This window comes from Etheostoma spectabile, unplaced genomic scaffold (assembly GCF_008692095.1).
Source record: "Etheostoma spectabile isolate EspeVRDwgs_2016 unplaced genomic scaffold, UIUC_Espe_1.0 scaffold00003292, whole genome shotgun sequence".
NCBI lineage: Eukaryota > Metazoa > Chordata > Actinopteri > Perciformes > Percidae > Etheostoma > Etheostoma spectabile.
In genome coordinates, this window is record NW_022603016.1 from 16,011 (window position 1) to 43,630 (window position 27,620).

Sequence of the window (27,620 nt, forward strand, 5' to 3'; positions counted from 1 at the left end):
AGAAAACAGTGAAGTTTGGTGGCGGAAAAATCATGGTCTGGGGTTACATCCAGTATGGGGGTGTGCAAGAGATCTGCAGGGTGGGAGGCAACATCAATAGTCTCAAATACCAAGAAATCTTAGCTACCTCTTATATTCCCAACCATAAAAGAGGCCAAATTCTCCAGCAGGATGGTGCTCCATCGCATACTTCCATCTCCACTTCAAAGTTCCTCGAGGTGAAGAAGATCAAGATGCTCCAGGATTGGCTGGCCCAGTCACCAGACATGAACATCATGGAGCATATGTGGGGTAGGATGAAAGAGGAAGCATGGAAGACCAAACCAAAGAATATTGATGAACTCTGGGAGGCATGCAAGACTGCTTTCCTAGCTATTCCTGATGACTTCATCAATACATTGTATGAATCCTTGCCAAACCGCATGGATGCAGTCCTTCAAGCTCATGGAAGTCATACAAGATATTAAATTTGAATCTCACAGCACCGCTATTTAATTTGCTGACATATTTTAGTATTTGCAGTAAATTTGTTCAATTTATGTATAGGCAACAAAACTTTTGTCTTGCCAAAATTTGACCTTTCTGTCTTTAAATAATAAATCTTTTTTTAGTGAAACTAATTTATTTCAGTGCATTGAACATCATTTGGGAGGGTTTTAGCTTTTCATATGAGCTATTTCTTACACCAATTGATTAATTTAAAAGTCAGGTTAATAGCAAGTGTTTCTACAAAATAGATAAGCGACAAGACATTTGTCAGGGACTGTATTGTAATTCTATTTTCTGATTTATATTTTGTTCAAGACACTATTGGGCTTATGCCACGAAGGTTACTATAGTGAAACTGTTGCGGTTGGTCTAATGAAATAAATACCCTTAATAATAAGAATTTATTATTAAGAATTTATTGGGCTTAAATGTATTGAATTTGATCAAACACATAAGAGCTAATATGTTTGGCTTATGTTGATGCGTACACATAGTGTACACAGATGAGGCAAACAAAAACAGGCTGGTTGTAGTTCTGTCTGAGCTGCCGTTCAAGTTATGAAACATTCCATATTTGTTCATGCATTACCAGTTTATTAATCTCTTCAATCCTGTTCAGATAAATTTCTTTTTCATGCATTTTCAAATCTTGTCTGATTTGTATTCCATTTTCATGCATTAAAAGTTTTATTCAACATTTAAATTGTATGCATACTAATTAGATGCTTTTCCATGTTTTCAACAAATAATACAATGTATAATACAATGGGTTATAATACAATGGGTCAGCTAATAATACAAAAAATACACAACACCAACAGTGCTGTTAGTTACTGGCACCCACAATTGTAGCACACCTGGCAGCGCCGTCAGCTGCAGTACATATTATCTTATATTAACAACAAATATTACTTGTAGCTGTTACAAGATGCTGGTAGCTGTCTATGAATGTCTTTCTGTTCTTGATAATATATGTAGCCAACAAACTTGTCTCTGGGCTTGGAATTGGACTATACCTGAGTTTGCAAAATACTGACAATTGCAGTACAGCAAGTCTGACATTTTAACTTTAGATCAGATATGTGTTGGATTGCGTTGTGTACAGATATCTGTTGTTGCTGAGTGAGGAGGAGTTGAGGTGGCTCTACATTAACAGCTGGGAACTCCTCATCATCAAGTGTAGGCAGTGTTTGAATTCCATACTGTGCAAGGATGGCATCAATGTTTTGGTTGCTGTAGGGATTTTCCCCAAACACATTGTTGACAGCTGTGCCGTCTGTTGCAATGTTTTTGAGCATGCCCCCTGTCCAGAGTTGAGTTGGTGTGTTATTAGTTTCTGTTCGCAATGGATGGAGGTTCCAGGCCTGTCTAAACTGCTCCAGTCTTTTTTGAATCTCAGGAAGATAAACAATATGCAGTGATAGTCTGTGGACATCATCATCTGGATTTAAAACCTCTGAATCCTCTAAGGAGTAGAACATAAGATAAAAGTGCTGTAACACATGCAAAAATACATCACGCCAAAGGCGTTCAATTCTCTGATTGTGAACTGATTGTCCAGTAATGAAACCTCTGTGTTCAAGTCCTTGAACTAGATAAATGAATAAAGCCACAAGGATGTTTTCACCACCATGGTCAGATCTGACTCTTGACGGTAGGGCGTAGAGGCATGTTGCTTTCAAAAACTGAGAAAGCACTGTTGTGGCACGATTATCTGTGCTGCAGTTGAAGTAAGTAATCAGACGGGTGTATCCATCAATTTCACCATGAATCACAAAGCCCCATCTAGAAAGGTTGAAGAACAAATATTACTTGAAAATTATAATACTATTGACAGTAGTCTGAAAACAATATAGCTGTAAACTCCCAAGTTTTTCACTTGCTAAAGTTCTTTTCAAAATATAAAAAGTATGATAAGTCTGGTAATAACCTTATGAGACGCATGTTCCCGTCAATGCGCCACAAACTATTGGGGTAAGGTACATGATAAACACGTCTTGCAACTGTCTGGCTCCATCTCCTTGCAGCAGCAGTAGGATTCACCCGTGTCAACATCTCACGCACCCTGGGCCGTGTAACAAGCACACCTTGTGCGCGCAACAGGGCTCTTATCATCTGAAACAGATTTTTGAAAATATCTGAACTGACATGATATTCACTGAGCAATGGCACACATGTGAATTAAATACTGCCTATATTCAATTTTATTAAAATTTATAGTATAAATTCATAACAAGAGTTATTTCGAGACACTTTACAGATAGAGTAGGTCTAGACCACACTTCAGAATTTACAAGGACCCAACAGTTCTAGTAGTTTCCTCCAGAGCAAGCAACAGTGCGACAGTGGCGAGGAAAAACTTCCTTTTAGGCAGAAACCTGGGTCAGACCCAGGCTCTTGGTAGGCGGTGTCTGACGGGCCGGTTGGGGTTAGAATGAAGAGTGGCAATAACAGTCACAATCTTTATTCTAAAGATAAAAGACCAAAAATTACCTAATTTCCCGAATTAGGATATTGGCTCTGAAGTTGCCTCACATGTTGTTCTAGTTCACCATCATCTATTGCAGATAGCATACTTCTAACAGGTATACCCATCAACTTTTACTTCTTGTACAAAAATGACGAAGAGCATCCCAGTATTTCAGCAGTTTTTCCAATTGTATGGCCTTGCTTCAGCAGAAATAAAATGTGTTCTCTGGTAACATCAATGGCTGGTCGGCCTCTTCTCCCTACAAAAAGAAAAAGTCAACTATAGGTTTAAGCGTTTAAGCTTAAGTTTATTTTTTTAAATTTATAAAAGGTCCTAGGCTATATATCAACATACACCTTTAACGTTGCGCCTAACAGAGAAACGTCGGTCTTTCCCAGTATAGAAATTTGCGTCTATTAGAGTTTTTAGTTCCGCCAAACTGCATTTGAGTTCGTTGTTTGTGTCTGGTGATAGCAAATGTTCAATTCTTCCGAGATTTCTTTCACAGTTTTCAATAGAACGATGTTCTGTCTCTCCACAAAGCCCCTCTGTGAGGGCTCGTTCAATTGCATGCCATTTTCTGGTGTTTTTTTCGATTACAGCCAACGCAATTACTCTTTCTTCTTCCATTCTCAGAAATAAGGAAATGACCTTCTTCTACTTAATCTACCACTTCTTTGATTATGGCGGGGATTTTGATTTATGGATATCTAAAATAGAGTAACGTCATGCACAGTAATTTCAGTCATAATGACGTTTGAGACATCTTTAACTTTCATTTTGTCTAGTCAAAACTGAATTACAGATATCTGCAATTGTCATTTAAGATGTGTGACGCGTTGAATGACGTTTTCAATGACGTCATTGTAGATATCTGTAATTCAGTTTTTGTCTAGTCAAAACTGAATTACAGATATCTCTATCTGTCATTTTGACTAGTCACAAATACGTTACAGATATCTTGAATGACAATTCCAACTATCCAAAGTGTAAGAACAACTAGTCATAAAGATGTTATATACAATATCTACAATGTTAATTCCGGATAGTCGAACTTAGCTTTTAAATGTTAAAAGGGCTTGCCATAGTTTCCAGACAATTCCAGCCGCCTTTAGGCTGAACAGGAAGTGACAAAAAAAACACTGTGGTGCGATTCCGATTTAATAAAATTATAATCAGACCCACATATTAGCTGGTACACAATCTCTAGTTGTTTTAATTATGACAGAGTAGCTCTCAAAATGTTCTACATGCGATCTGTTGCTGATTTTAATTAACAACAGACTGTAGATGATCCGGGATCTGATCAGATTTAGACTTTAAATCAGACAAATAGCAATTAATATCCCTCTGATTCAAAAACCAAAAAGTTTATATAAAACGTCATCATGTTGTAAACCAATCAGGTGTTAAATAAACTAAGAAGCCGACGTTTCCCAGCATGCTCTGGGTCCGCCTGGGTCCGCCTGGCTCTTGCAGCCGGTGAAAAGCAACTGTGCCGCCTGCGTCCCAGAACTGTGGCCGCCTTGCTCTCGTGAGATTTCCGTTGCTCACGTGTGCATGACGTCAGAGCAAGTCGGGATCAAGTCGGACACAAATCTTACCGGCATGCAACGGGCGCCGATTGCCGGTGATCGATTCTGCGCAGACCTGGCTCATTCTCAGCTGATTGGTTTACAACATGATGACATTTTATATAACCTTATTTATTTTGAATCGGAGGGGTTTTAATTGCTATTTGTCTGATTTAAAGTCATATTCTGTACAGAACACATGTTGTGTGGCTGATAGATTTAGAAGTCAGAGAGACTAAATCTGATCAGATCACTGATCAGATTTAGTCTGGTGTTAATTAAAATCAGCAACAGATCGCATGTAGAACATTTTGAGAGTTACTCTGTCATAATTAAAACAACTAGAGACTGTGTACCAGCTGATATGTGGGCCTGATTATATTTTATTAAATCGGAATCGCACCACAGTGTTTTCATCACTTCCTGTCCAGCCTGAAGGCGGCTGGAATTGGCTGGAAACCGTCCGACTTTACCGCAGCTTTTTGTCCCCGCCCCCGACTGCTGCCGCCTGCTCTCGTCTACTTTACATTTTCCGTTAACGTTTAGGGTTTCTTCAATTTCAGGTCTGTTTTTAACTTCAGTTCGAACTAGTACTTAATTAGTAACCGGTAGATTTCTGTTAAACGTGGGGTTTGTTCTGACATGCTGCTTGCGGTGCGTCTCTGCTGTCAGAGTTTTTATTTTTATTTTTTTAAACCGCCTGCTGGCTTTGTATTTTTGAATGTCTGAAACTTTCTTGCTGTATTTTATAAAATAAATAAATAAATAAATAAAAGGGAGTTGGTGTGGAAATAATAAAAAAAAGAACCAAAAAAAATCCCACTGATCATAAAAAAATTAAATGTTAAAAAAAGGTTATATTGAGTATGAAAACTCTTGTTCATTACATTTTACTTCATAATTGCAACCGCATGTGTTGTATTCCTTGTTGCAATTAGGTTTGAATTCGGTATTGACGCAAACAAAAATAACGGTAACTCCAGTGAAATGATTGTAAACTTGTTAGTGAGGACTAGATTAGGACTGGATTAAAGCTGATTCTGGTTTCCCACTTCGCCCCTGGTGTGTCTGTTAAAACAGACGGAGACAACTTCTCTCTTTTGATGCTTTATTTCAATCAAGCAACAGTACAAACATGGGCATGGGTAGCTCTGCTATGACTGTGTGTGTGTGTGTGTGTGTGTGTGTGTGTGTGTGTGTGCCAGGTGTAACCTAGGTAACAGGTGAAGAACACAAACAACTAAATCACTAGCTAACTTTAAATGTGCCAGAACTATAGACCAACACAACAACAGGCTTAAATGAACTGAAAACATCAGTTTTACGACTTACAGTTCTCAAGGACACACACACACACACACACACACACACACGCACACGCACACGCACACGCACACGCACACGCACACGCACACATACACACACAATCTCAGCTAATTATCCTCCAGACAGCTAGTCTCTTTTTCTTTTCTCTCACTTTTTTCTCCGTGTGGCGTGTGCGCCCCCTTGCGGTGTGAGCATGCACTCACAATCACACTGATAGACCACTTTTTGTACAAAACTAAAATAACTAGCCACATTTTTTTAATGTAAGGAGTAGAAAGTACCAATATTCGTGTTAAAATGTAAGGAGTAAAAGTAAAGTAAAAATATCTAAAAAATATACTTGAGTTAATGTAGGCCTTCTTCGTTCTTTCCCATCTCTGTCAAGCAGGATCTCTGTTGTAAGTAGTTAGGCTACTTTCTGAAATAGGGCCCAGCCAGTTAGGGGAGAGCCGGGACAATTGAAACGCGGGACGGATGAAACATTCCAGTTTTCTCCGAGTGCGATGATGATAGACAGACTTCCTTAGGTCAACACATAGAGCATGTTACCCTCCTCCTATCAGCCAAATATCTTCCTGTCATTTCCTTTTATCACGGAGTTACAGCCGATAAACGAGTTTTGATGGTCAAAAGTAAACTTAATTAGCGGTCACATTTTTTCGATTATTAATAAAACAGCCGTTTCAACCGTCCCCAACCTGGCTGTAACTCCATGGATTTTAGGTAAATGCACAAATATCTGTGTTTATACAATTATTTATGGAGGTAAGATATGGAAAAGCAGTTTTAGAAAGATGAAAATATATTTGAGCCCAGCAGGTGGGGGGGGGGGGTCGAGTTTTCCCATGTTATCCTATGGAGACTGACGGGTTGGGGGGTGTTTTTTTGGATGTCCAGTGGTCTAACCCATGTAAAAACCTAGTGAAACGACATTTTCCACAATAGAAACATGATATAAATAGAAAAACTTACTGTTCTAGCTATAAAAATAGCACAATCATCCACAGTGCATGATATTTCAATAACCGCTTCATACGCGCTTCAGGATGATGGCAATTATTTATTAACAGACATTCACAAAGACGCATAGTCCTGCAACAATCTATCTATAATAACACCTCTTGGTAAAACCATCCATGATATACAGTAAAATACTAAAGTTGTGGGAAGTTTACATGGCTTAAAATGTATGTGTCATTCATCCCCCCCATGCTGTTTCATTCGTCCCGTCATGATGAAACATTACGCAAGTCCCACTCTTTCTGTAATAACTCCTGAATGGTTTTGTTCAAAGCTGAAAATGCAGCTGTATTTGACAGATGACAAGTGTAGGTTGCTAGTGGCAAAATATCAGCTTTCAGTGTGACACGACCGCTTTGTAAATTACGTTTAATTAAAAAGTGTTTCAACTGTCCCGGCTCTCCCCTACCCACTGTTCGTCCAGGTCAAACCCAGCTAACAATTTTTGGTTCCCAGAACGTTCTGAGAACGTTAGTTTTTGGTTACAGCGAACGTTCTCGGATCGTTCCCCTAACGTTCTCTAAAAGTTACAACCTTTAGAGAACGTTAGGCAAATGTTCCGAAAACGTTGCAACCTTTAGCTAACGTTAGGGGAACGTTCCCTTAACGTTGCAACCTTTACAGAATGTTAGGGGAACGTTCCCTTAGCAACCCTCAGCGAACGTTACCGAACGGTCTCTTAACGTTAGGGGAACGTTCGCTGTAACCATAAACAAACGTTCCCAGAACGTTAAGAAAAGATAAGATTCCCATAACCTTTAAAAAAAACTAACACCTGTACCATTTGTGTGTGTATGTATGTAATGTATTTACACACGTACATACATACAAAAGTTATATTAGTAGGAATGGATAAACAGGCAAACTTGATGGCATTTCAAAACTTTAATATTCAAACAACTGAAAAAAATACAAAAAAAGATAAGGATGTAGTGCAAATGTAGTGCAAGATGCATAAAGAAGTGTTTGTAAAGTGTGTGCAAAATAAGTCACTAAAAAAAAAATATATTAATAAAAAAATTAAAAAGGGGCTCCATGGTTTCACGGCTCAGTCCTTCTCAGCTGGCCTATAAATAAACAAAAGTTAGACATGTAATACTAAGAATGAACACATTGACAAAACATTTTTTTATGAACTTTATTTTGAACATAACGCAGAAGAACTTCAATTTACCGTCTGTGTGGGGCAAACTTCAGAACTTGCCCAATCAAATCCTCCGCTTCTCCAGCAGTCAGCGCAGGGAAGTTTTTCTGGCAGGCCGCTAGAGTAGAAGTCAAAATGAAGCAAAGTTATAAGTCAAGCTAAGCATAATACTAATGTGAACAATAAAATAACACCTGCCTGTTATAACCCTGCATACAGCCAGGTCCTGGAAGGCTTTTGTTTTTCTTCCCCGCAGGCTGTACTGTCTCAGCAGCATGCGGTGGATGGCATCACCTCCAGTACAACCACCGAGGGTTGACAAGAAAAGTTGCTGTAATACATATAGCAACAAGTTATACATACTTGAGCTTGTACAATCTCATTTTGTAAGAGAAGTCAGTTCAGTTAAAGCCCATGTTGCAAGTTAACCACCGCTGTTGATTATTGGGTACAAAAAGCACTCAAGATATGTATATCATTTTTAAAAATGTCTCCAAATAGTTTTAAAAGTTAGTTTTTTGTCATTTTTGGTATTCGCGTGTTTATGGAGTCAATTCGGCGATGACGTCACTCAAGGGAGTTAAATCTCAGCCTGGCACTAGAACTACGGTGACTGACTGGGATGAGCAAGAGGAGGAAAGGCCAGCAGCCGAATAATTACCAACCTGACAGACGTGAGAGGGCAAATGAGGAATTGTCAAGATTGTGGGGCAGTCTCCTTCATTTATCTCCTTTATTTTGCAACGCAGCAGTGCATACAATGACTTTACTTTTTACTGTCAGTGAATAGCAGCGAGTGAACGTCAACGTTTTCTCTCGATCTAGTGACAGGGATCATGTTGTTAGTTCAGATAAGTACTGGTACACTTATCTAGATATAGGAATAGAAGGCATCCCAGAGTGTTTTTTCTAAGTGTTTACCTCCAATCTCCGGTGAAAACGTGTCGCTGTTTAGCCGGTGGGTGTGTGTGTGTGGCGGCGAAGCTGCGGTGGGGAGCGGGTGCTGTAGGCGAGTGAGCCTCTGGTCGGGAAGCTCATACCGCTCACACTCGGGCTACCCTTCATTTATTTTTAACGTCATAAATGAAAATAATGTCCAGGATCTCAGGGGAAAGAAACGATATGCGTGTCTCCATTTCAAACATCACTGCAGGTTGATTGTGGGCGACAACGCTGTCGTGGTTAGCTCACCAAAACTCTACTGCTGAAGTTGCTGGCTACACAACGTTAATCCGCTAGCATCCGTACAGGCTAACTATAGCCAGTTAGCTTTGTGTGTAACGTAACAAAAACCCACCCATCTCGTAGGAGTAATGCTTATTATTCCATTCAATACAATTATGGTACAAAAGGAGCACTAATGCCACATGTATGATGTTGACAACATGGACGCATATATAGTCAACACCAAAGGCAGTCGTAATATTTACCTAGCAGGCTAGGCTAACGCTGTTGTGCTAACGTCCGGCGGCGTAGCGTTAGCTAGCTCTAAACTTGTGAAAAGCCAAACAACATCCCCCGTCTAAGCTGTGTTTCACTTTCAGATCTTTGAATTCTTGGTTACGTCCGTCTTTGAAAAATCGGCCTGCCTAACACGGACAAATTGTACCCACATTCCTACCTAGCTAGCTAACCTACAGCTAGCTAGCTCGCTAGCTATACCGGTATGCTATCTATCTCTCTCTCTTTAAATATATCTATCAATACGGTCTATCTGTCTATATGTCTAGCTATATATATATATATAGGCTATGTATATGTATGTATTATCTATAATCTGTAGCTGAACACTCTTTCTTACACTGTTGTCTTCTATCTCTCTCGTAACTCTCAATGGTCTCTCTAGGCTGGCTAGCCTATCGTCTCCCTTGTGTGACGTCATGCAATGCATTGTGGGAGAAAAGCAAACCACTGTAAAATATGACCTACTTTTTTGTGTTATTTTATGTTATGTGATACTTTTCAGTATCATATACAGTGGATAACAGTTTAAATGTTTATTACCAACAATCAATAAGTGCAAATTCGTTGGAAAATTAAACCTGCAACATGGGCTTTAAGATATTGGATTTTATGCAATTATAGTGTTCGTCTTAGGGCAGGCCTATGGCCACTTAATTTCCATAACACACACACACACACACACGCAACTTGAGTCTTACTTCTCATTTTGATATCCATGTCCGAGCCACCCCCCTCTGTGTGAGTTCTTCTGTTTAAAACAACAAAAACGTTATGTTACTCTAGTGATCCTTGCCATTAAATTGTACTTCATTGCAAATGCAAAAATCAAAGCAACTGTACCTTCAACTGGGTCGCAAGATGAAGTTGCAGTCCGTGGTAGGGTCACTAAAGACTCATCCTGCTCTGGGCAACCAGCTGGTTTCCTGCATAGCATTGATACATATAAAAATAAATTATATATGATTATTATATAAGATGATTAAGTTGATAGGTTGCCTGCACATATTCTGTTACATTAGACAAAATATATATACAAAAACGTACATGCACGTGGTGGAGGAAGTGTTATCTGCTGAGCTGAAAACAGATTTTTGTGATGATGTTCTGCTGTTGAGAACAACAAAAAAGTTAGTTTCTCTCAAGTTCCTTGTCATGCAATTGTATTTAATTGGAAAAATTCAAAGCCATTATACCGTCAACTGGGTCCCAAGCTGAAGTGGCAGGCTCCAGCTCTGGGCGACCGGCTGGTGTGGTGTTGACTCATCTAAAAAAAAAAAAAAGTACATATGAATATTGGTCAGTTCAATTATGGTAGGGTTCTTGCACATGCCATTGCAAAAGATGAACCTATGCAGTTACGTTTAGACAATCAGTAAAGCCAGTACTGCAGCTGTGTAGCCAACACATATTACATCCCTTGCTGTATCCTTCTCTTAGCTGGCTGATAACGGCCTAAAATACGTTGCAAGATGGCCGCAGGTCGACCTGCCTAAAAAGGACTTTGATTGTACTGGCTTTACTTAATTACTGTACACTACAACTAATTAAAAAGGACCGAAAAAAAATCTTATTTGTAACATAAACGCAAGCATATTAACACGATGACACAACACATACAATGCGACAAAGCAGACACGTCGTGCCCAGCAGCAAACAAAGATGTATGCAATCCATTTAAAGCCCAACTCTGGCCTCGCCTTTGTGAATGGGAGAGCTAGTGGCCCTTCTAGGATAGCATCCAAATCAACATGTTTAAAACACTAAGAAGGCTCGACACAACATGAGACTTTACTCCAAGTCTCACCTGGGGCTCAACACATGAACTCAGCATTGAGAACATGGTTTGTGCACAAAGAGTTTATTAAAAAGAAAAGATTTGGAGCAGCATGACTAGCATAGCAAAATGGTGGACAACGTTGAATAACTAACTAAAGTTAGTTGTTGACTTCAGCCAAACTTTTTTTTGGTCAACCTGACAAGAACCGGAATATAACAAAGCCATATGAGGGAAAGCGTTTAATGTTGAACCACAAACCCTCCCATTACAACCACAACATCATTAAACTGCAAAGTACTTTGATTACCTTTCCGTGAGCTTGCCAAGCCGTGCAGCGTGGTCCTGGTCCTGTAGCTTTTTCTTCTTCTCCTAACGGGGGAATCGGTCTGCTCAGAGCAGCGGCCCCCTACTGGTGGGGGGTTGTAACGGTTCGGTTTTCAAACTGAATAAAGAAGTGAATTATCTTAGTTGTGAAAATATTCCCATAGATTCTTGTTTTAAGTTTTTTCACTAATACAGTTAAAAAACCGAAGTCAAGCACAAAAGTACTGTTTAAAGCTAAATTGATATCAGCCTTAAAATAAATGCTATGCTGTTTATCTTTCTTACATTTTGTAAGTCAAATCATTTTTGAGTGAATTTAAATCAAGTGCCAGCAAACCATGCTACTTCTAACTCAGAACAACCAAAACCAACCAAACGGGAACGTTGGGTAAAGGTACGGCGCAACCGCAGGGGAACGTTACAGACCTGAATCATCATTTCTATAAGAACTATTGAATGATTTATGCAAAATAAATTCACCAAAATTAGGTTTTGTGGTATTTATGAGAAATAACTGATGTAGTATAACCAGCAGGGGTCCTTCTATGTGTCTAGCCCTTTAACAGACCTGAATCATCATTTATATAAGAACTATTGAATGATTTATGCCAAATAAATTCACCAAAATTACAAATATGGGTATTTTTGAGAAATAACTGTTGTAGTATAACCAGCAGGGGTCCACCTCTATGTCTAGCCCTTTAAGAGACCTGAATCATCATTTCTATAAGAACTAGTGAAAGATTTATGCCAAATAAATTCACCAAAATTATGTTTTTTGTTATTTTTGAGAAATAACTGTTGTAGTACAACCGGCAGTCCCATATCTATGTGTCTAGCCTTTTTAGAAACCTGAATCAGCATTTCTATAATAACTATCGAATGAATTTTGAAAAAGAAATTCAACAAAATTGTGTTTTTGGTTATTTTTGATAAATAACTGTTGTAGTACAACTACCAGTAGGCTACACAAGTAATAAACGAGGTAAGTATGGAGGCACTACCTTATTTAATAAGTAAATTAATTAATATTTTTGTGGTATCTCTAGTCGGTGTTTTAATTTGTAGACGGTCCCTAGCCCTCGTCTCGCTGCCATGTCTCCACCGGCTGCTCGTAGAGAACAATGTTATTTTTCCAGATTCAAGGACGGTTCGTTTGGATGAAAATGAGTTTGTAGCTCGTTGTTAACCTTACTACGAAAGGAATGATAAGTCGTTTGTGATTTAAAAATATTTCGATTCAGAGTTATTGATCCCGGAAGTTCGAATCTGCGAGTGTCTTTCTAACTTTACCTTATTACGTTACAGTTGGTTGGTTCTCTTAACGTTTAGAGAACGTTATAACCTGGAGAGAACGTTCCCTATACGTTAGTTTTTGGTTTGGTTCGAACTAATCTTTAGAGAACCAAAAACTAACGTTCCCTAACGTTCTCTAAACGTTCTGTGTTAGTGGGGAAGCTGTTCTGATAGAATTAGACTGTATCTCGTTGTCTACCTTACTGCGGTAGGAAAGACGCATAATTTGTGATTTAATAACGTTTCGCTATTGAGTTATTGATCCCGGAAATTCGAATGTGTGACTATTTCCAACTTTACCGACGTGATTCCCAGTAGGCCTAAGTCTTGCATACGTCATGAAGTGTTGTGTCAACTTGAGTTTTAACTTTCACTTTTGATCTCAATTGGAAGTGCAGCTGCTCCGTGTGTTCTCGGTTTGTCTCTTTTCTCACTTCGACAGGAAATTAAATCAGCAACGAAATACAGAAGAGGTAGTAACGTTAGGCAGGTTACTATTAGGATTTGACTGGTTTCATTTGTTAAATTCTGGACTTTGTTAACAGAGTTGTGTTTTTGTCCGTCAGGTCATGACTGACTTGTGCGATAGCCCGATGAACGGCCAGGTAAGCTGTTACTGAGCAGGATTAGCCTACAGAGTGGGTTCAGTACCTGTCGGTGGTAGATGCTAAACACAATGTTCCACGTTGTCAGGCGGACGGTCTGAAAGAGGACGCCAGCGGGTTGGAGGAGGCCAGGAAAGAGCTGGAGACATGGAAGGTAAGAGGCCTTCTTGCGGACGGTCTCTACAACATTCCACAGGGGCCACCCTAAACCTAACTACGTCATCTGGCCCAATACTAGCAACACTGTTATACTGCTGTCCCAAAACTGACGTAGATAACATACGCCTTAGTGTAAGTAGACTAACTGTTGCCATACCAATTAAATGTCCGAACCACCAACTGATGCTTTACGGTAGGCCTTTTACATACAATGCACATAACATACAGTATATGATGCAACCAAAACGCCAAGGACAGCTGGTCTTCTACTGTACTACCAGCTGTGTGCTATTTCTACTGTACTACCAGCTGTGTAGGCTACTATTTCTACTGTAGCCCACTACCCGCTGAGTGGTAGGCCTACTGCTGAGGGATATTTACTGTACAGCTTACTGTACCATCTGAGTGGTATTTACTGTATACTGCACTACCAGCTGTGTGAAGGCCCCGTTTTTATTTGAAGAATGACAGTGCTTTATTTGTAATAACTTTAATGGAGTTTAATACAACATTTTGCCAGACTCACTTCCCCTCCCCTGGTGTATAGAGATAAAGAATTCAGCTGCAACCTTTCTCTCTAGAAATAATGTCCCTGTTGATTTGGTGGTCCCTTATCATCATGTGGGCCAGGAACTACTTAGTTGAGTCAGAAAGCCAGAGTCTCTGTAAACTCTCATGTGTTTAGGCTAAAGCAGAGCGAGCTGATGATGTGAAAGCCAGGCTGATATTGGAGAAACTGGAAGAAGATGAGGCCAAGGTGAAGGCCCAGCAGGAGATGTTGGCTTATGTTAAACAGCAGGAGGAGTGTCAGAAGGACTTCAATGAAAGCATGAACGCAGTGCAGGTAAAGTCTAGTCCCCTGTGTCACATCTGCAGCAGCTGGGACAGATAACCAGGAGCTGTTTCTTACAGGACCAGATCCGGCAGCTGGCTCGCCGCAGAAAGGACCTGCTGGACAAACTGAAGAGTTGTCAGGCTCAGCTGGAGGTCAGGAGGGTTGAGTCCACCAAACTGAAGCAGAAGTTCAAGGTCTAAGCTGTGGCTTACATACTGATCATTAACAAAACATGCATGCTAATCAGAGAATAATAGCTACACCGCTGTTGTGTGCAGATCTACGCTCAGATCCCAGACACAGAGGTGAAGTTCAGTGCTCCGGTTGAAGAGGAGGTGGACGGCGACAGCCAGCCAATCAGAGGAGTTTTTGCCATCAGCCAGAAAGCCGGCGTGCTGCTGCACGGAGGACAGGCGCTCATCACCTTTGAGGAGGAGAAAGGTACACATGACTTCCTCTGCTCTCTTGTTCCCTTGTATTTTTACATTACCGAACCCCTGGCTGTTAGTGATTGGTGTTCACGTCTGCCTGACTGTGACAAACGTGCTCACATTAGTCCCCATACAAAACTCATAGCAGATCATTCAAATAGGGATGTAACGATATTGACGTTATCGCGCTATTGCGGTGGTAAACGTGTCTCGATATCGTCGGGGTTGGGTTACAATAATAAAAGGACAGGTGTCCATCAAAAAGCAAGAGGAATAAACAGTCCCGTGGAACAAATCATTGTTAACTACATAGACCTTGATCCTTTGCGCTGCGTCGTCATACCAACCGTTCTTAAGCCAATAGGATTGCACGCGGATTGCACGCGGCACGCTGTCCACACAAGCTCAGAGCAAGCCAGCATGGCCGACAGCGGTACTTGTAAGGATGAAAACAACAACAACCCCGAAGTTGAGATTGTGCCAGCCCCTGCAGGTCTTAAGTCAGATGTCTGGAAACATTTTGGTTTCACCGTGTCAAAAAACGCAAAAGGAGAGAAGGTGGTGGACAGACAATGGACTATATGCATGCACTGCCACAGTAAACTGCGATACAACACGGGAAACACAAGCAATATGCGAAGTCATCTGACGACTCATCATCCGGAAAAGTTTGCAGATTCTCTCACAAAGAATGTCCTGTCAAAAAACCCTTAAGGAGGCATTTTCAACAACTATGCCACACAACAGCGCAAGGGCTCAAGAAATCACGAGGTACATCGCGGAATACATAGCGTGTGATTTACGTCCCTTTTCTGCTGTAGATGGTAAAGGATTTAAACAACTTGCACTTTAAAAGCACTATGTGATTTGCGTTTTATGTTGTCATGATCCATAAATACAACAATAAATTGCCTGTTGACTGGCAAAAGCAGAAAAAATGTCTGTATTTTTTTGCTATTATCATCACAAACACTATCGTGAGCTATTTAACAATACCGTGAGCTTTTCCACAATATCGCAATAAATATCGTACCGTGAGGTCAATATCGAAATTGTATCGTACCGTGAGATTTTGATATCGTTACATCCCTACATTCAAATGGCTGTTTTTTCAAACATGTAATCACAAGTTATATTGACTAAGTACAGCACACAGATTTCTCCAATAACTTTTTCAGCCCACCTAATCAGTGTGTCATCAAAGACAATACCTATATTTTTGATAGGCTGCCCTTCTGATTTGGGCCCCAACAGAGAGGTCAGAGAGGTTACTGTTACTGTTACTTCAAACACATATTTGGCCAATTATTGTAGAGGATGTCTTCACTGATCACCACATAGGATAGATATCATGGAAATAATAGACTCTGTCAATGTTGGGTAACGTAAGTGTATTACCTAATAATGAAAACTGTAATCTGTCTTTAACACAACTATAGCATATTGGTAGCACTTTTCACGATGGTTAGAAACATGAATCTTACATTGAGTGTTACTAGATTCATTGCTAGTGAAAACAACTAAACTGAAAAGTTATCATTATGGTGTGTCATGGTGATAAACCATATGTTCTCATGACATTTAAAAAAAAACATTTTTTGAATCAATGGTTCATGGGTTAATAAGTGTTACTTATAAGAATAAGTGTTAATAAGATCCTTGTTACTCACTCACTGTGCTGAGTTCAGACTGTGTGCATGTGTGTGCGCGCGCGTGTGTGTGCATGTCTGTGTTTGTGTGTGTATGAGAGAGTCAAGGTTATACAAATTTACAAGGTTAACAAAAACTAACAAAATAACGAAAACTAGGTGGTAAACTAAAATAAATGAGACATTACAAAAAAAAATAAGTAACTACAATTGTAATGTAATTTTGCAAAACTAACTAAAATAAAATAAAATTATTGGGTAAATGTCAGTTTTTGTCTTTGTCTATGTCTTTCATAGAGCAAATAACGCAATCTTTCAGAGTTGACATATCCGTCCATAGACGTGTTTTATACAGTCTATGCCATAGAAATGTATAGTTTCTGAATGGAAACCCAGAAATTCCAACATTTCATGTCAAATGGAACACAACATAGTCCATGCCCCTCACCTGGCATCATGCCAGTACCAATAGTCGGAAGAAAGCGATAGCGACCTGATTTGATTATGACCAAGCTTTTGTATTTTACAAGATAGGAGTGAGAATGTATTTTGTCTGATGGTCTGTCTGTCTGTTTGTGTCTGTGTGTCTGTGTGGGTCTGTCTGTGCCCATACCTATAAGAACCGAGGGGTATGCTTAATAGTGTGAAGACATGCTGTATGCTAATGGACCATGATTTTGTATATGTATTTAACTGCACCTACAACATTTATGTCTCTGTAAATTATTCTTTTTAAGTGGACTTAAATAACTTGTCAAAATGTGCGTCCGTGCGTGGGTGCGTGTGTGTGTGTGTGTGTGTGTCCTGCAGTGGCCTCTCAGGTCTTGAAGATCGCTAAGTGCTCTGTGTCCTGTGAGGACACAACTGTGGATGTGAAACCAAAAAAATAACCATGGATCCTGCTGTTAAGTTTGAGGTAAATATACACACAAACACACACATACATACACACAAGCAGATGGTCGGAGTAAAGATGATGATGACAACAGTCAACCAAGCAGAGCCAGCAGGGAATACTAGTTCCTGCAATGCCTTGCTATGAAATGAACCACTACGACTACCATTTGTCGTCACTGTTCCATTATCTTTATTGTGACTATTATTGCCACTGTGCATCACACCCCCAACCGGCACGGTCAGACTTCGCCTACCAAGAGCCTGTCCGAGGGTCCTTCCTAAAATGAAGTTTTTCCTTGCCACTGTCGCACTAGTTGCTTGCTCTAAGGGGGATTACTAGAATTGTTGGGGCTTTGTCAATTATAGAATAGAATTAGTGTCTCAGGATAACTTCTGTTATTATTTGACACTATAAATAAAATTGAATTAGAGTTAGAGTGAGCCAGTTTTTTTTCTGTTGGACTAACATCTTATATGTAACCAAACAGCTTTCATGTTGGAGAAGTATGCCCACTACAAAGGGTTTTCTAACTGTACAACACCATCCATCTTCATCCGCTTATGCGGGGTTGGCTTGCACCAGCCAGTGCTGCTTTATTAACGGCTAGATTCAGAGAATCAGACAATCCATCCATGCTGACAGCACTCCATTCTTCACATATGGATACTGAGTGTGTGCTGCTGTCAACCCTGTAGGTGCACCTTGATGTGTCCAGAAAGGAGCTGAAGCTGTCCAACATCCCCCCTTCCATGCCAGAGGAGAGGGTAGCGGACCGGCTGGAGGTGAGCTTCTCCAGGCCCAGCAGAGGAGGAGGAGAGGTGGAGAAGGTGGAGTATGATAAGAACACGGGGACCGGACGGATTACCTTTCTCTGCCCTGGAGGTACACACTCACTTATCAGGCTTTCACTACATAACAACATGAGTAGGGATGAGCGAGTACAGCATTATCTGTATCTGTATCTGTTTACCACATGAATTATCTGTATCCGTATCTGTACTCGGACTGGGCGGGGCCTAACCCGGAAGTGGTCAGATTTAACCCGGAAGTGGGTCGGGTTCTCTTGAAATGTGCGGGGCTTTAACCGGTATGTTATTTTAAGCATGCAATTGATATGAGTTGATCACAAATTGTTAGATTTATTGCTGATTAGAAAACTATTTACATGACAGCATCAGCATTGAGCTTCAGACCAGTGGTGTTGTCATGGTAACAAACGAACTATATGGGCCTACAGTATAAAACAAGTTTTGCAACAATAAATACAACAATGTGGTTGCAATTATTAAGTAAATTGTAATGAACAAGAGTTTCTATACTCAATAATATAACTTTCTTTTTTTAACTCTTAATCATTTTTTTAGGGGGGGTTCTTTTTTATTTTCACAGGTGTGTGTGTGAGTGTGTGTGTCTATGAATGAGTAAGAGATACAGAGAGAGAGAGAGAGAAACAAACAAAGAGAGAGAGAGAGAGAGAAACAAAGAGAGAGAGATGGGGGCAGGGGGTTGGAATGTGTTTGTGTGTGTATCTTAATTTGTAATATTATTTATTCATACCGCAACTGCCTTTTATTTATTTTTATAAAACACAGCAAGAAAGTTTCAGACACTAAAAAAAAACTGGTTGGAGCCAGCAGGCAGTTAAAAAAACAACAACAAAACAAACTCCGACAGCAGAGATGCAACCCGAGTCGCATTCTACCAACACCATGTCTGAACAATCCCCACGGTTACCAGAAGTCTCCTGGTTACTAAGTACTAGTTTGAACCGAAGTATAAAACAAACCTGAAGCTGAAGAAACCCTAAATGTTAACGGGAAAGCCCGAGGACCTGAGAAGAGAGATGTTCACTTCTCCGTGTCCTGAGCGTGTGTGAGAACAGCCGGTGGGACACCACAACAGGAGGAATCTGTGTGTGTAGGGAGGGGCGCTGGGACTAGCCTATCACAGAATAGTGTAGGGAGGGACACTGGGACTAGCCTATCACAGAATAGTGTAGGGGAGGGGCGTTGGGACTAGCCTATCACAGAATAGTGTAGGGGAGGGGTGCTGGGACTAGCCTATCACAGAATAGTGTAGGGGAGGGGCGCTGGGACTAGCCTATCACAGAATAGTGTAGGGGAGGGACGCTGGGACTAGCCTATCACAGAATAGTGTATTGGAGGGACGCTGGGACTAGCCTATCACAGAATAGTGTAGGGGAGGGACGCTGGGACTAGCCTATCACAGAATAGTGTATTGGAGAGGTGCTGTGACTAGCACTGTGACTAGCCTATCACAGAACGGAGACACAGTCAGTGGAGACTTATTCAATCCGAGCACAGATATTGACTCGCATTACTCGTATAATACTTTTACTCGGTAAAAGTGCTTTATCCGTACCGGACACTCGTTTCAGCCGAGTACTCGGCTCATCCCTAAACATGAGGCCAGAGAAATAGTTTTTTATGGCAAAAAGTTCCAAATATACTGGACTCATTCTGCAGCTGTGAGTGACTGAACACGGCTGCTGTCTGTGATTGGTTCCCCTCCTGGAACAACAAGACAGTCCACTTAGATTCATCTTGTCGGCTTTTTAGCTGAGCTGGACCAGAGATTGTTCAGGTCACTGTCAAGTTTACAAGAAGTGATGTAACTTAGCATTGCATTATAAAGGACTCTGTCCAATATAAAAATCCATATAAATATCAATAAATAATAGCCTTTTAATGCTACACTTCTTGTGAGGAAATAACAGGATTAAGGAGAAGCAGCTTTGAAAGTAATAAAGTCTAGTTTATTAAGAGCAGTGCGGGTGAGTTTATGCGGATATGGTATAGTAACCAATAAATATTCAAAAAAACTTTAACATGTTAGAATTAGGAATCCTCAATGCACCCTTCAGGCTAAAGCAGCCAGCCTAGAGAACCTGCTGCAGTGTTTTCTCTATGTTGATTTTGTAGTGGCGGCTCACCATGGCAAATGTTCTTTTGCCACAGTATCAGAAATAGGACAGACACACAATGTAGTTGCGGTTGCCTTTTAAATGATCCTGCCAACTCACAGTGCAATTTAACAACAAGTAGAATTAAAGCTGCAAGCAGCGATGAACGGGCCCTCGCTAACCTGCGCGAGTCGGGGTTACTGGCGGACGCCTCTCCTTGCGACCGCTTATTTGCGCGTCACTCATACACTGAAAATTGTCGCCAATGAAAAGGGAACTCCCTGCTGAGTTCAATGACACCTCACACAAGACTCTACATCATACACGTCATTATCTGTGAAAGGGTGCGTGGCCGCATCATAGGGGGGCGGGTCAAACATTACCAATGAAAAAGGAACTCTCTGCTGAGTTCATTGATACCACACACAAGCCTATACGTCATAGAGGTCATTATCCGTCAAAGGGGGCGTGGCCGCATCATAGGGGGGCGGGTCAAACATTACCAATAAAAAAGGAAGTCTCTGCTGAGTTCATTGATACCTCACACAAGCCTATACGTCATAAACGTCATTATATGGGAAAGGGGGCGTGGTCGCATTGTAAGGGGGCGGGTCAAACATCACCAATAAAAAAATAAGTCTCTGCTGATTTCATTGACACCTCACACAAGACTATACGTCATAGAGGTCATTATCCGTCAAAGGGGGCGTGGCCGCATCATAGGGGGGCGGGTCAAACATTACCAATAAAAAAAGAACTCTCTGCTGAGTTCATTGATACCTCACACAAGCCTATACGTCATAAATGTCATATGGGAAAGGGGGCGTGGTTGCATCGTAAGGGGGCGGGTCAAACATCACCAATAAAAAAATAAGTCTCTGCTGAGTTCATTGACACCTCACACAAGACTATATGTCATAGAGGTCATTATCCGTCAAAGGGGGCGTGGCCGCATCATAGGGGGGCGGGTCAAACATTACCAATAAAAAAGGAACTCTCTGCTGATTTCATTGACACCTCACACAAGACTATACGTCATAGAGGTCATTATCCGTCAAAGGGGGCGTGGCCGCATCATAGGGGGGCGGGTCAAACATTACCAATAAAAAAATAAGTCTGCTGAGTTCATTGACACCTCACACAAGACTATACGTTAACGGTTCAAATGTTATGAAAGGGGCGTGGCCTGGGTGACTGGGCGTGGTCACAATATAGGGGCCGCCTCAGTATCACATGTAGACCACACATTCTAAGTTTCATTTAAATCGGGTGATGTTTGTCATATAAGGCATATTTCCTGTTGCCAGGTGGTGGCTCTATCTCCAAAACTCCATATAGGTGTGTAGATGTAGTCAGGGGCGGCCTCTTAGAATCCTGAAAAGTTTCAAACAGATACAACAACGTACACTGTTGTAACAGCCACTTAATTCTTCATCGCTAAACACTCAAAATGGCCGCCATGCCACGCCCACACCGTATGACGAAAAGTTTTTCTTTTAATAACTTTTCATCTTCAACATCTTAAGATGACACAGACTAAGTTTGAAGTTGATCGGATTAAATCTCTAGGAGGAATTCGTTAAAGTATAGCACCTTGTCTTTTAGGCCTACTTCCTGTTGCCTCTAGGGGGCGCTATGACTTTGAGCCAATTGCGACGTATATATGTCGTCAGGGGCGGACTCTGATGAATCCTGAAAAGTTTCAAACCAATCGGACAACGTACGCTCAAGTTACACCCACTTCCTGTTTCGGCGGCGAATCGCACAAAATGGCCGCCCGCCACGGCCACGCCCTATGACGAAAAGTTTTTCTTTTAATAACTTTTCATCGTTAACATGTTAAGATGACTCACACCAAGTTTGAAGTTGATCGGACGAAAGATCTAGGAGGAGTTTGTCAAAGTACGACATATGGAAATGGGCAAAATCAAACTATTTTCGCACATTCTAAACAAAATGGCGGACTTCCTGTTGGGTTTAGGGGGTGGCTACAATGGAGTTTTATGTCCGCCCTGCCATGTTACATATGTGTACCAAGTTTCGTGAGTCTACGTTAAACGTAGGGGTGATCCCAGTATCCGGCTGAAACGAGTATCCGGTACGGATAAAGCACTTTTGCAGAGTCCAAGTATTATACGAGTAATATGAGTCAATATCCGTGCTCGGATTGAATACATCTCCTCAACACACAGACACAGAACATGGAGAAATTTTCTCTCTCTCTCTCTCTCTCTCTCTCTCTCTCTCTCTGGTCTGCGGATCTGTTCCGTTAACGTTTAGGGTTTCTTCAGCATCAGGTTTGTTTTTAACTTCGGTTTGTAGTCCTTACATAGTAACCAGTAGATTTCTGGTGAACGTGGGGTTTGTAGTACTTACATAGTAACCAGTAGATTTCTGGTGAACGTGGGGTTTGTAGTCCTTACATAGTAACCAGTAGATTTCTGGTGAACGTGGGGTTTGTAGTCCTTACATAGTAACCAGTAGATTTCTGGTAAACGTGGGGTTTGTAGTCCTTACATAGTAACCAGTAGATTTCTGGTGAACGTGGGGTTTGTAGTCCTTACATAGTAACCAGTAGATTTCTGGTGAACGTGGGGTTGTAGTCCTTACATAGTAACCAGTAGATTTCTGGTGAACGTGGGGTTTGTAGTCCTTACATAGTAACCAGTAGATTTCTGGTGAATGTAGGGTTTGTAGTACTTACATAGTAACCAGTAGATTCTGGTGAACGTGGGGTTTTGTAGTCCTTACATAGTAACCAGTAGATTTCTGGTGAATGTGGGGTTTGTAGTCCTTACATAGTAACCAGTAGATTTCTGGTGAACGTGGGGTTTGTAGTCCTTACATAGTAACCAGTAGATTTCTGGTGAACGTGGGTTTCAGACATGCTGCTTGGTTTAAATGCAACTCCCGTTGCGTCTCTGCCATTTTTTTTAATTTTTTTTTGTACTGTCAGCTGCCCCCCGCCCACACACACACACACACACACACACACACACACACACACACACACACACACACCTGGTTTGGAAATAAAAAAAATAAAAAACAACCCCCCAAAAAAAATCACACTGATCATAAAAAAATAAAAAGTTAAAAAAATAAAGTTATATTGAGTATGAAAACTCTTGTTCATTCTACTTCTGGGTTAGGCCCCGCCCAGTCCGAGTACAGATCCGGATACAGATAATTCATGTGGTAAACAGATACAGATACAGATAATGCTGCACTCACTAAATTTTCACCAGACTTGATGCGACCGCCAAATTTGGTGAGTTGACGGAAAATAATAAGAAAGAAAGAAAGAAAAAAAGAAAGAAAGAAAGAACAATCGCTTCAGTTCCAATAGGGCCTTCGCCACTGTTGGCGCTCGGGCCCTAACTATTCAGAGGTTATTGGGCCCATCCAGTTTAACTCTACATACTGTTGTGTTCAGAGATATACCAATTGACTGGCTGGTGACCGGAATTGGCCGATTTTCACGTCTTCAGCCATGACTTGCCGGTCAGTCTGATATGCCAATTTTATGCCAGTCAAATTCACTCGGGCGCTACATGATTTACATTGCGCAAAATCAGCACCTCACGTGCACATGCAGGGTTTCTGCTATATGCACATAGCAGTGGTGCACTGCCTCTCCATCAGCTGTTTAGGAAATCTCATAAAGTCGTAATTATGCATGGCTCTGCACAGCCGTCTACTCTACTGATCTCAGGAAGCTGCTTTTTCTCTCCCCTCTGAGGCTGAAAAACTGGAAGATAAAATCGCATTCACGCGGGACCCGTGAAATATGACAGCTACAGTTATCAGAAATTAGCGTTTGGCACACTGACTTTGATGAATTTACTGTTTATCAGACCCCAGATAAAACAAAAAGCTTACGTTAGAGAATGCTGTGGACCCTCTGCCTCTGACACCCAGCTGTAGGAGACGCTGTATTAAAAAAAAAAAGCTGTATTCCTCACACACTCACGTTACTGTTTAAAACGTTTTCCAGGTTAGTGGGGATACATACTGTTCAAAACCAACATAAAAAATGTAGTAATCTTTCCTAAGCGTTTAATTGTGTTGCTAAACTGTTTGTAAAATGAGCAGTGACGTTAAATCATCTGTTTTAGGTAATGAACCTAGGGTACCGTCTAGGGCTTTAATGATACACCAAACCCAGGCCTGGTTCATATGACGATTTTTGACCAGAATGAACATTTCGATACAAATCTCAATTCTTTTTTTCTTTTCTTTTTTGTGTGCGGGGGGGGGGGTCTCAGTTTTTCTGTCACTTGACATTGTTTTGTCATTGATTACATCCCACTTTGCAACACAGTTATACAACAGAGACCTTATTTATTGATATTGATTGATTTCAATATTGATCGCTCCATCACCAAAGATTCTTTTGCATCATAAAATAAAGTTTCCAAAATTGTTTCAGTGGTTAATTAACTTGTTGGACTGAGACACAAGAATAATGGTAATGGTATCTGTCGGTACCCACTTTATCCCGGGCATTTATTCCTCCAAAAACTCTCCTACAGTCAAGTCACCATTAGTCAGACTCGTTTTCCTAACCAGAAAAAAAACAATTGCCCTGCTCTGCCTTTGATTGGCTAGTACTCGGCTAAAACCGCGACCCGCAACTACCAATATTTGTAAGCGATAATAAGCGGATTTGGCAACACTGGTAACAGTAATGGACAATTCTGCTCCTCTAGGGAGAATGAAGAGGAAAAGTGCTTTGGTGCCTACAGTAAAGGTACTGGTTGACATGTAGCTAATGCTAATGTAATTCTTGGTGGGTAACATAAGATTACGACACCATTCAACATGCTCAGTTATTTTTAGTATGATTGTTTTGACCACTGTTAACAACTCCGGGCTAACCCACGAATTCATCAGTAACATTAACTGTATAGATAGACACCTAAGGATGAGGTAATTTAGCTATTTAGCTAGCTAACACACCTCTGTCTTCTGCCTCAGACTCCCAGTGCTGCAAGGCTTCAGTCGGTATGAGAGCTGACAACAGGCCCGAGGACACATATCATTACAGCCCCAGCCCGGGGACACATCCACAGTCAGCCCCCAGCCAGCTAGCAACCATCCACTATTATTACAGCCCCTGCCAGGGGACAAATCCACAGTCAGCCCCCAGCCAGCTAGCAACCATCCACTATTATTACAGCCCCTGCCAGGGGACACATCCACAGTCAGCCCCCAGCCAGCTAGCAACCATCCACTATTATTACAGCCCCTGCCAGGGGACGCATCCACAGTCAGCCCCCAGCCAGCTAGCAGCCATCCCGGTCAGCACTTAACTGCGGTGCTAAGGACGCTAACGGCAGTTTACTGAACCGTCAGGAAACAGACCCAGGCACCCGAGTCCAAACATCGGCCATCTGTAATGTTACACCTCCGCTTTTAGCCGTCTTTATTGTTAGCTAAATTTACCAGACAAAATAGGAATAAGGCACCAAAAGGAATAATACTAATAGTAATTTAAAGATGTGGGAGTTTTTTCTGCCTTCTCACTCCAAGACACAGGTTTGTGGAGCTAAGTGTCGCAATTTCGGTTTTATTTTGCATATTGTTACATCCCTAGCATAGTCTATTTGCTGGTCATTTTTTTATTATTCTGTCTTGTTCAGCACTTTGGTCAACCACAGTTGTTTAAATGTGCTCTATAAATAAGTGTGTGTGTGTGTGTGTGTGTGTGTGTGTGTGTGTGTGTGTGTGTGTGTGTGTGTGTAGTGGCTGACAACCTGGCCGTGACAGGAAGTTACATTGTGGATCTGAATCCGGAGGTGAAGGTTCAGATCGGCCCCAGTTACAGTTACCAGCTGCGCAAGTTTCAGGTGAGTCAGGAGTGGGAATCTCTGAGCACCTCACGATTTGATTAAAATTTAGAGGCCAACGATTCGATTCTAAACCAGAAGTATCTTGATGCAACAATTTTTATATGTATATTTACAAGCGTGATTTAAAACAATATACATATAAATCTGAGTTTGTTAGATTTTGACATATGCAGTATTTGTCCCACACAAGTTTAATGAAATGTTTTGTCTACTGAGGTTTTTATTTTGTGGTCATTCCATGCTTAAGCTGTAAAGAGGCCTGTGAAAGTCACCTTCTCTCCCAGTGATCTTCCATGTTCAGTCATGTTTAATGGTGGAGAATTGGTTTCTTAGAACATGAAACATAAGGTAGAGCAGCTTATGTGTTTTGCCTAATTATTTTATGTATGTCTTATCATACATAAAAACTATCCAAAACTTTTTCTGCTTTTTCTTCAATCCTGTGTTGAACATGATTGAACATAGAATAATGCCACATTGTGTACTTTTTGACAAGCATGACAGGGGAGCCAGAGCAGCTCAAGTCAGCGGCAGTGTGTACGTCAGTTAGTCAGGGTTAGTGAATAAGTCAGACTGATGCTGTGGATTGATTTCAGACCTTCTGTGGGGCTCCAAAGCGCACCATCCTCCTGGATGATATTGAAGACAAGGAGGACGAGGAGGACCTGCAGGACCACCTGGAGATCCACTTTCAGAAGCCTAGCAATTATGGCGGGGAGATCGAGAGCATCAAGTACATCAGTCGGGGAAAGAAGGCTCTGCATGCCTTGTTTAGCGAGGACCGCCTCTAGCTTGGAGCCTGTGTAATGGCAATAAACATATTCTATTCTATATATTCTATATTCTAGCCCGCTGCAGCCGCTGGAAAGGTGTTGGCTCCTGCCATTGTTTGTAATATGCATGGATATATTATGGAAATTAAATTTGCTGTCCTGCTGTGAATGATATGAGGAGATGTACATCTGTGTGTTTGATTCTTTGTGTTTGATTCTATGTCTTTGATTCTATGCATTTGATTCTTTGGGATTGATTCTCTGTGTGCCCGGCACTAACCTGTGACCTGTTGGATTGTCCAGTCAGTCTGTAGACAGGACAGGTACACGTTACTGTACACAAAGCTCAATAAAGATCTAACTCAATCACAGCAACACAGTTTTTTTTTATAACAGACACACATTCAGTGGTTTACCCAGCATGCATCAGAGCTGTGGAGGCTACCTATATAGTGCAGTAATTGGAGCTGATGAGTAATTTATGTGATATGTATTCACTGAGTTTCAAAAATAAGTAATGACTGTTTATGAAATGTGAAAGAGCACAATGAAAGGAAAGAGCTGTAACATGGTCCTCCGATCCATCACAACTCACCCAGTATTGACTT

At 41.0% G+C, this 27,620-nt stretch overlaps 2 protein-coding genes across 2 annotated transcripts; one reads left to right on the top strand and one right to left on the bottom strand.

Annotated features, from left to right (window-relative positions):
- Window positions 1-1,264: 1,264 nt before the first annotated feature.
- On the bottom strand, window positions 1,265-13,684 carry LOC116676523 (uncharacterized). The gene is made up of 4 exons (XM_032507568.1): window positions 13,536-13,684; window positions 2,983-3,218; window positions 2,420-2,604; window positions 1,265-2,274 (listed from the first exon to the last, which is right to left on the bottom strand). The coding sequence occupies exons 3-4, from the start codon at window positions 2,602-2,604 to the stop codon at window positions 1,500-1,502; spliced, it is 960 nt and encodes a 319-aa protein (XP_032363459.1). The 5' UTR covers window positions 2,983-3,218; window positions 13,536-13,684; the 3' UTR covers window positions 1,265-1,499.
- nmi (N-myc (and STAT) interactor) lies at window positions 13,058-27,277 on the top strand. Its single transcript, XM_032507567.1, is given in 11 exon segments — window positions 13,058-13,357; window positions 13,451-13,489; window positions 13,578-13,643; window positions 14,334-14,492; window positions 14,561-14,677; window positions 14,762-14,924; window positions 17,374-17,445; window positions 17,448-17,479; window positions 18,157-18,343; window positions 26,133-26,236; window positions 26,836-27,277. Coding segments are annotated over 10 exon segments (1,131 nt in total). The 5' UTR covers window positions 13,058-13,357; window positions 13,451-13,453; the 3' UTR covers window positions 27,031-27,277.
- Window positions 27,278-27,620: the final 343 nt, after the last annotated feature.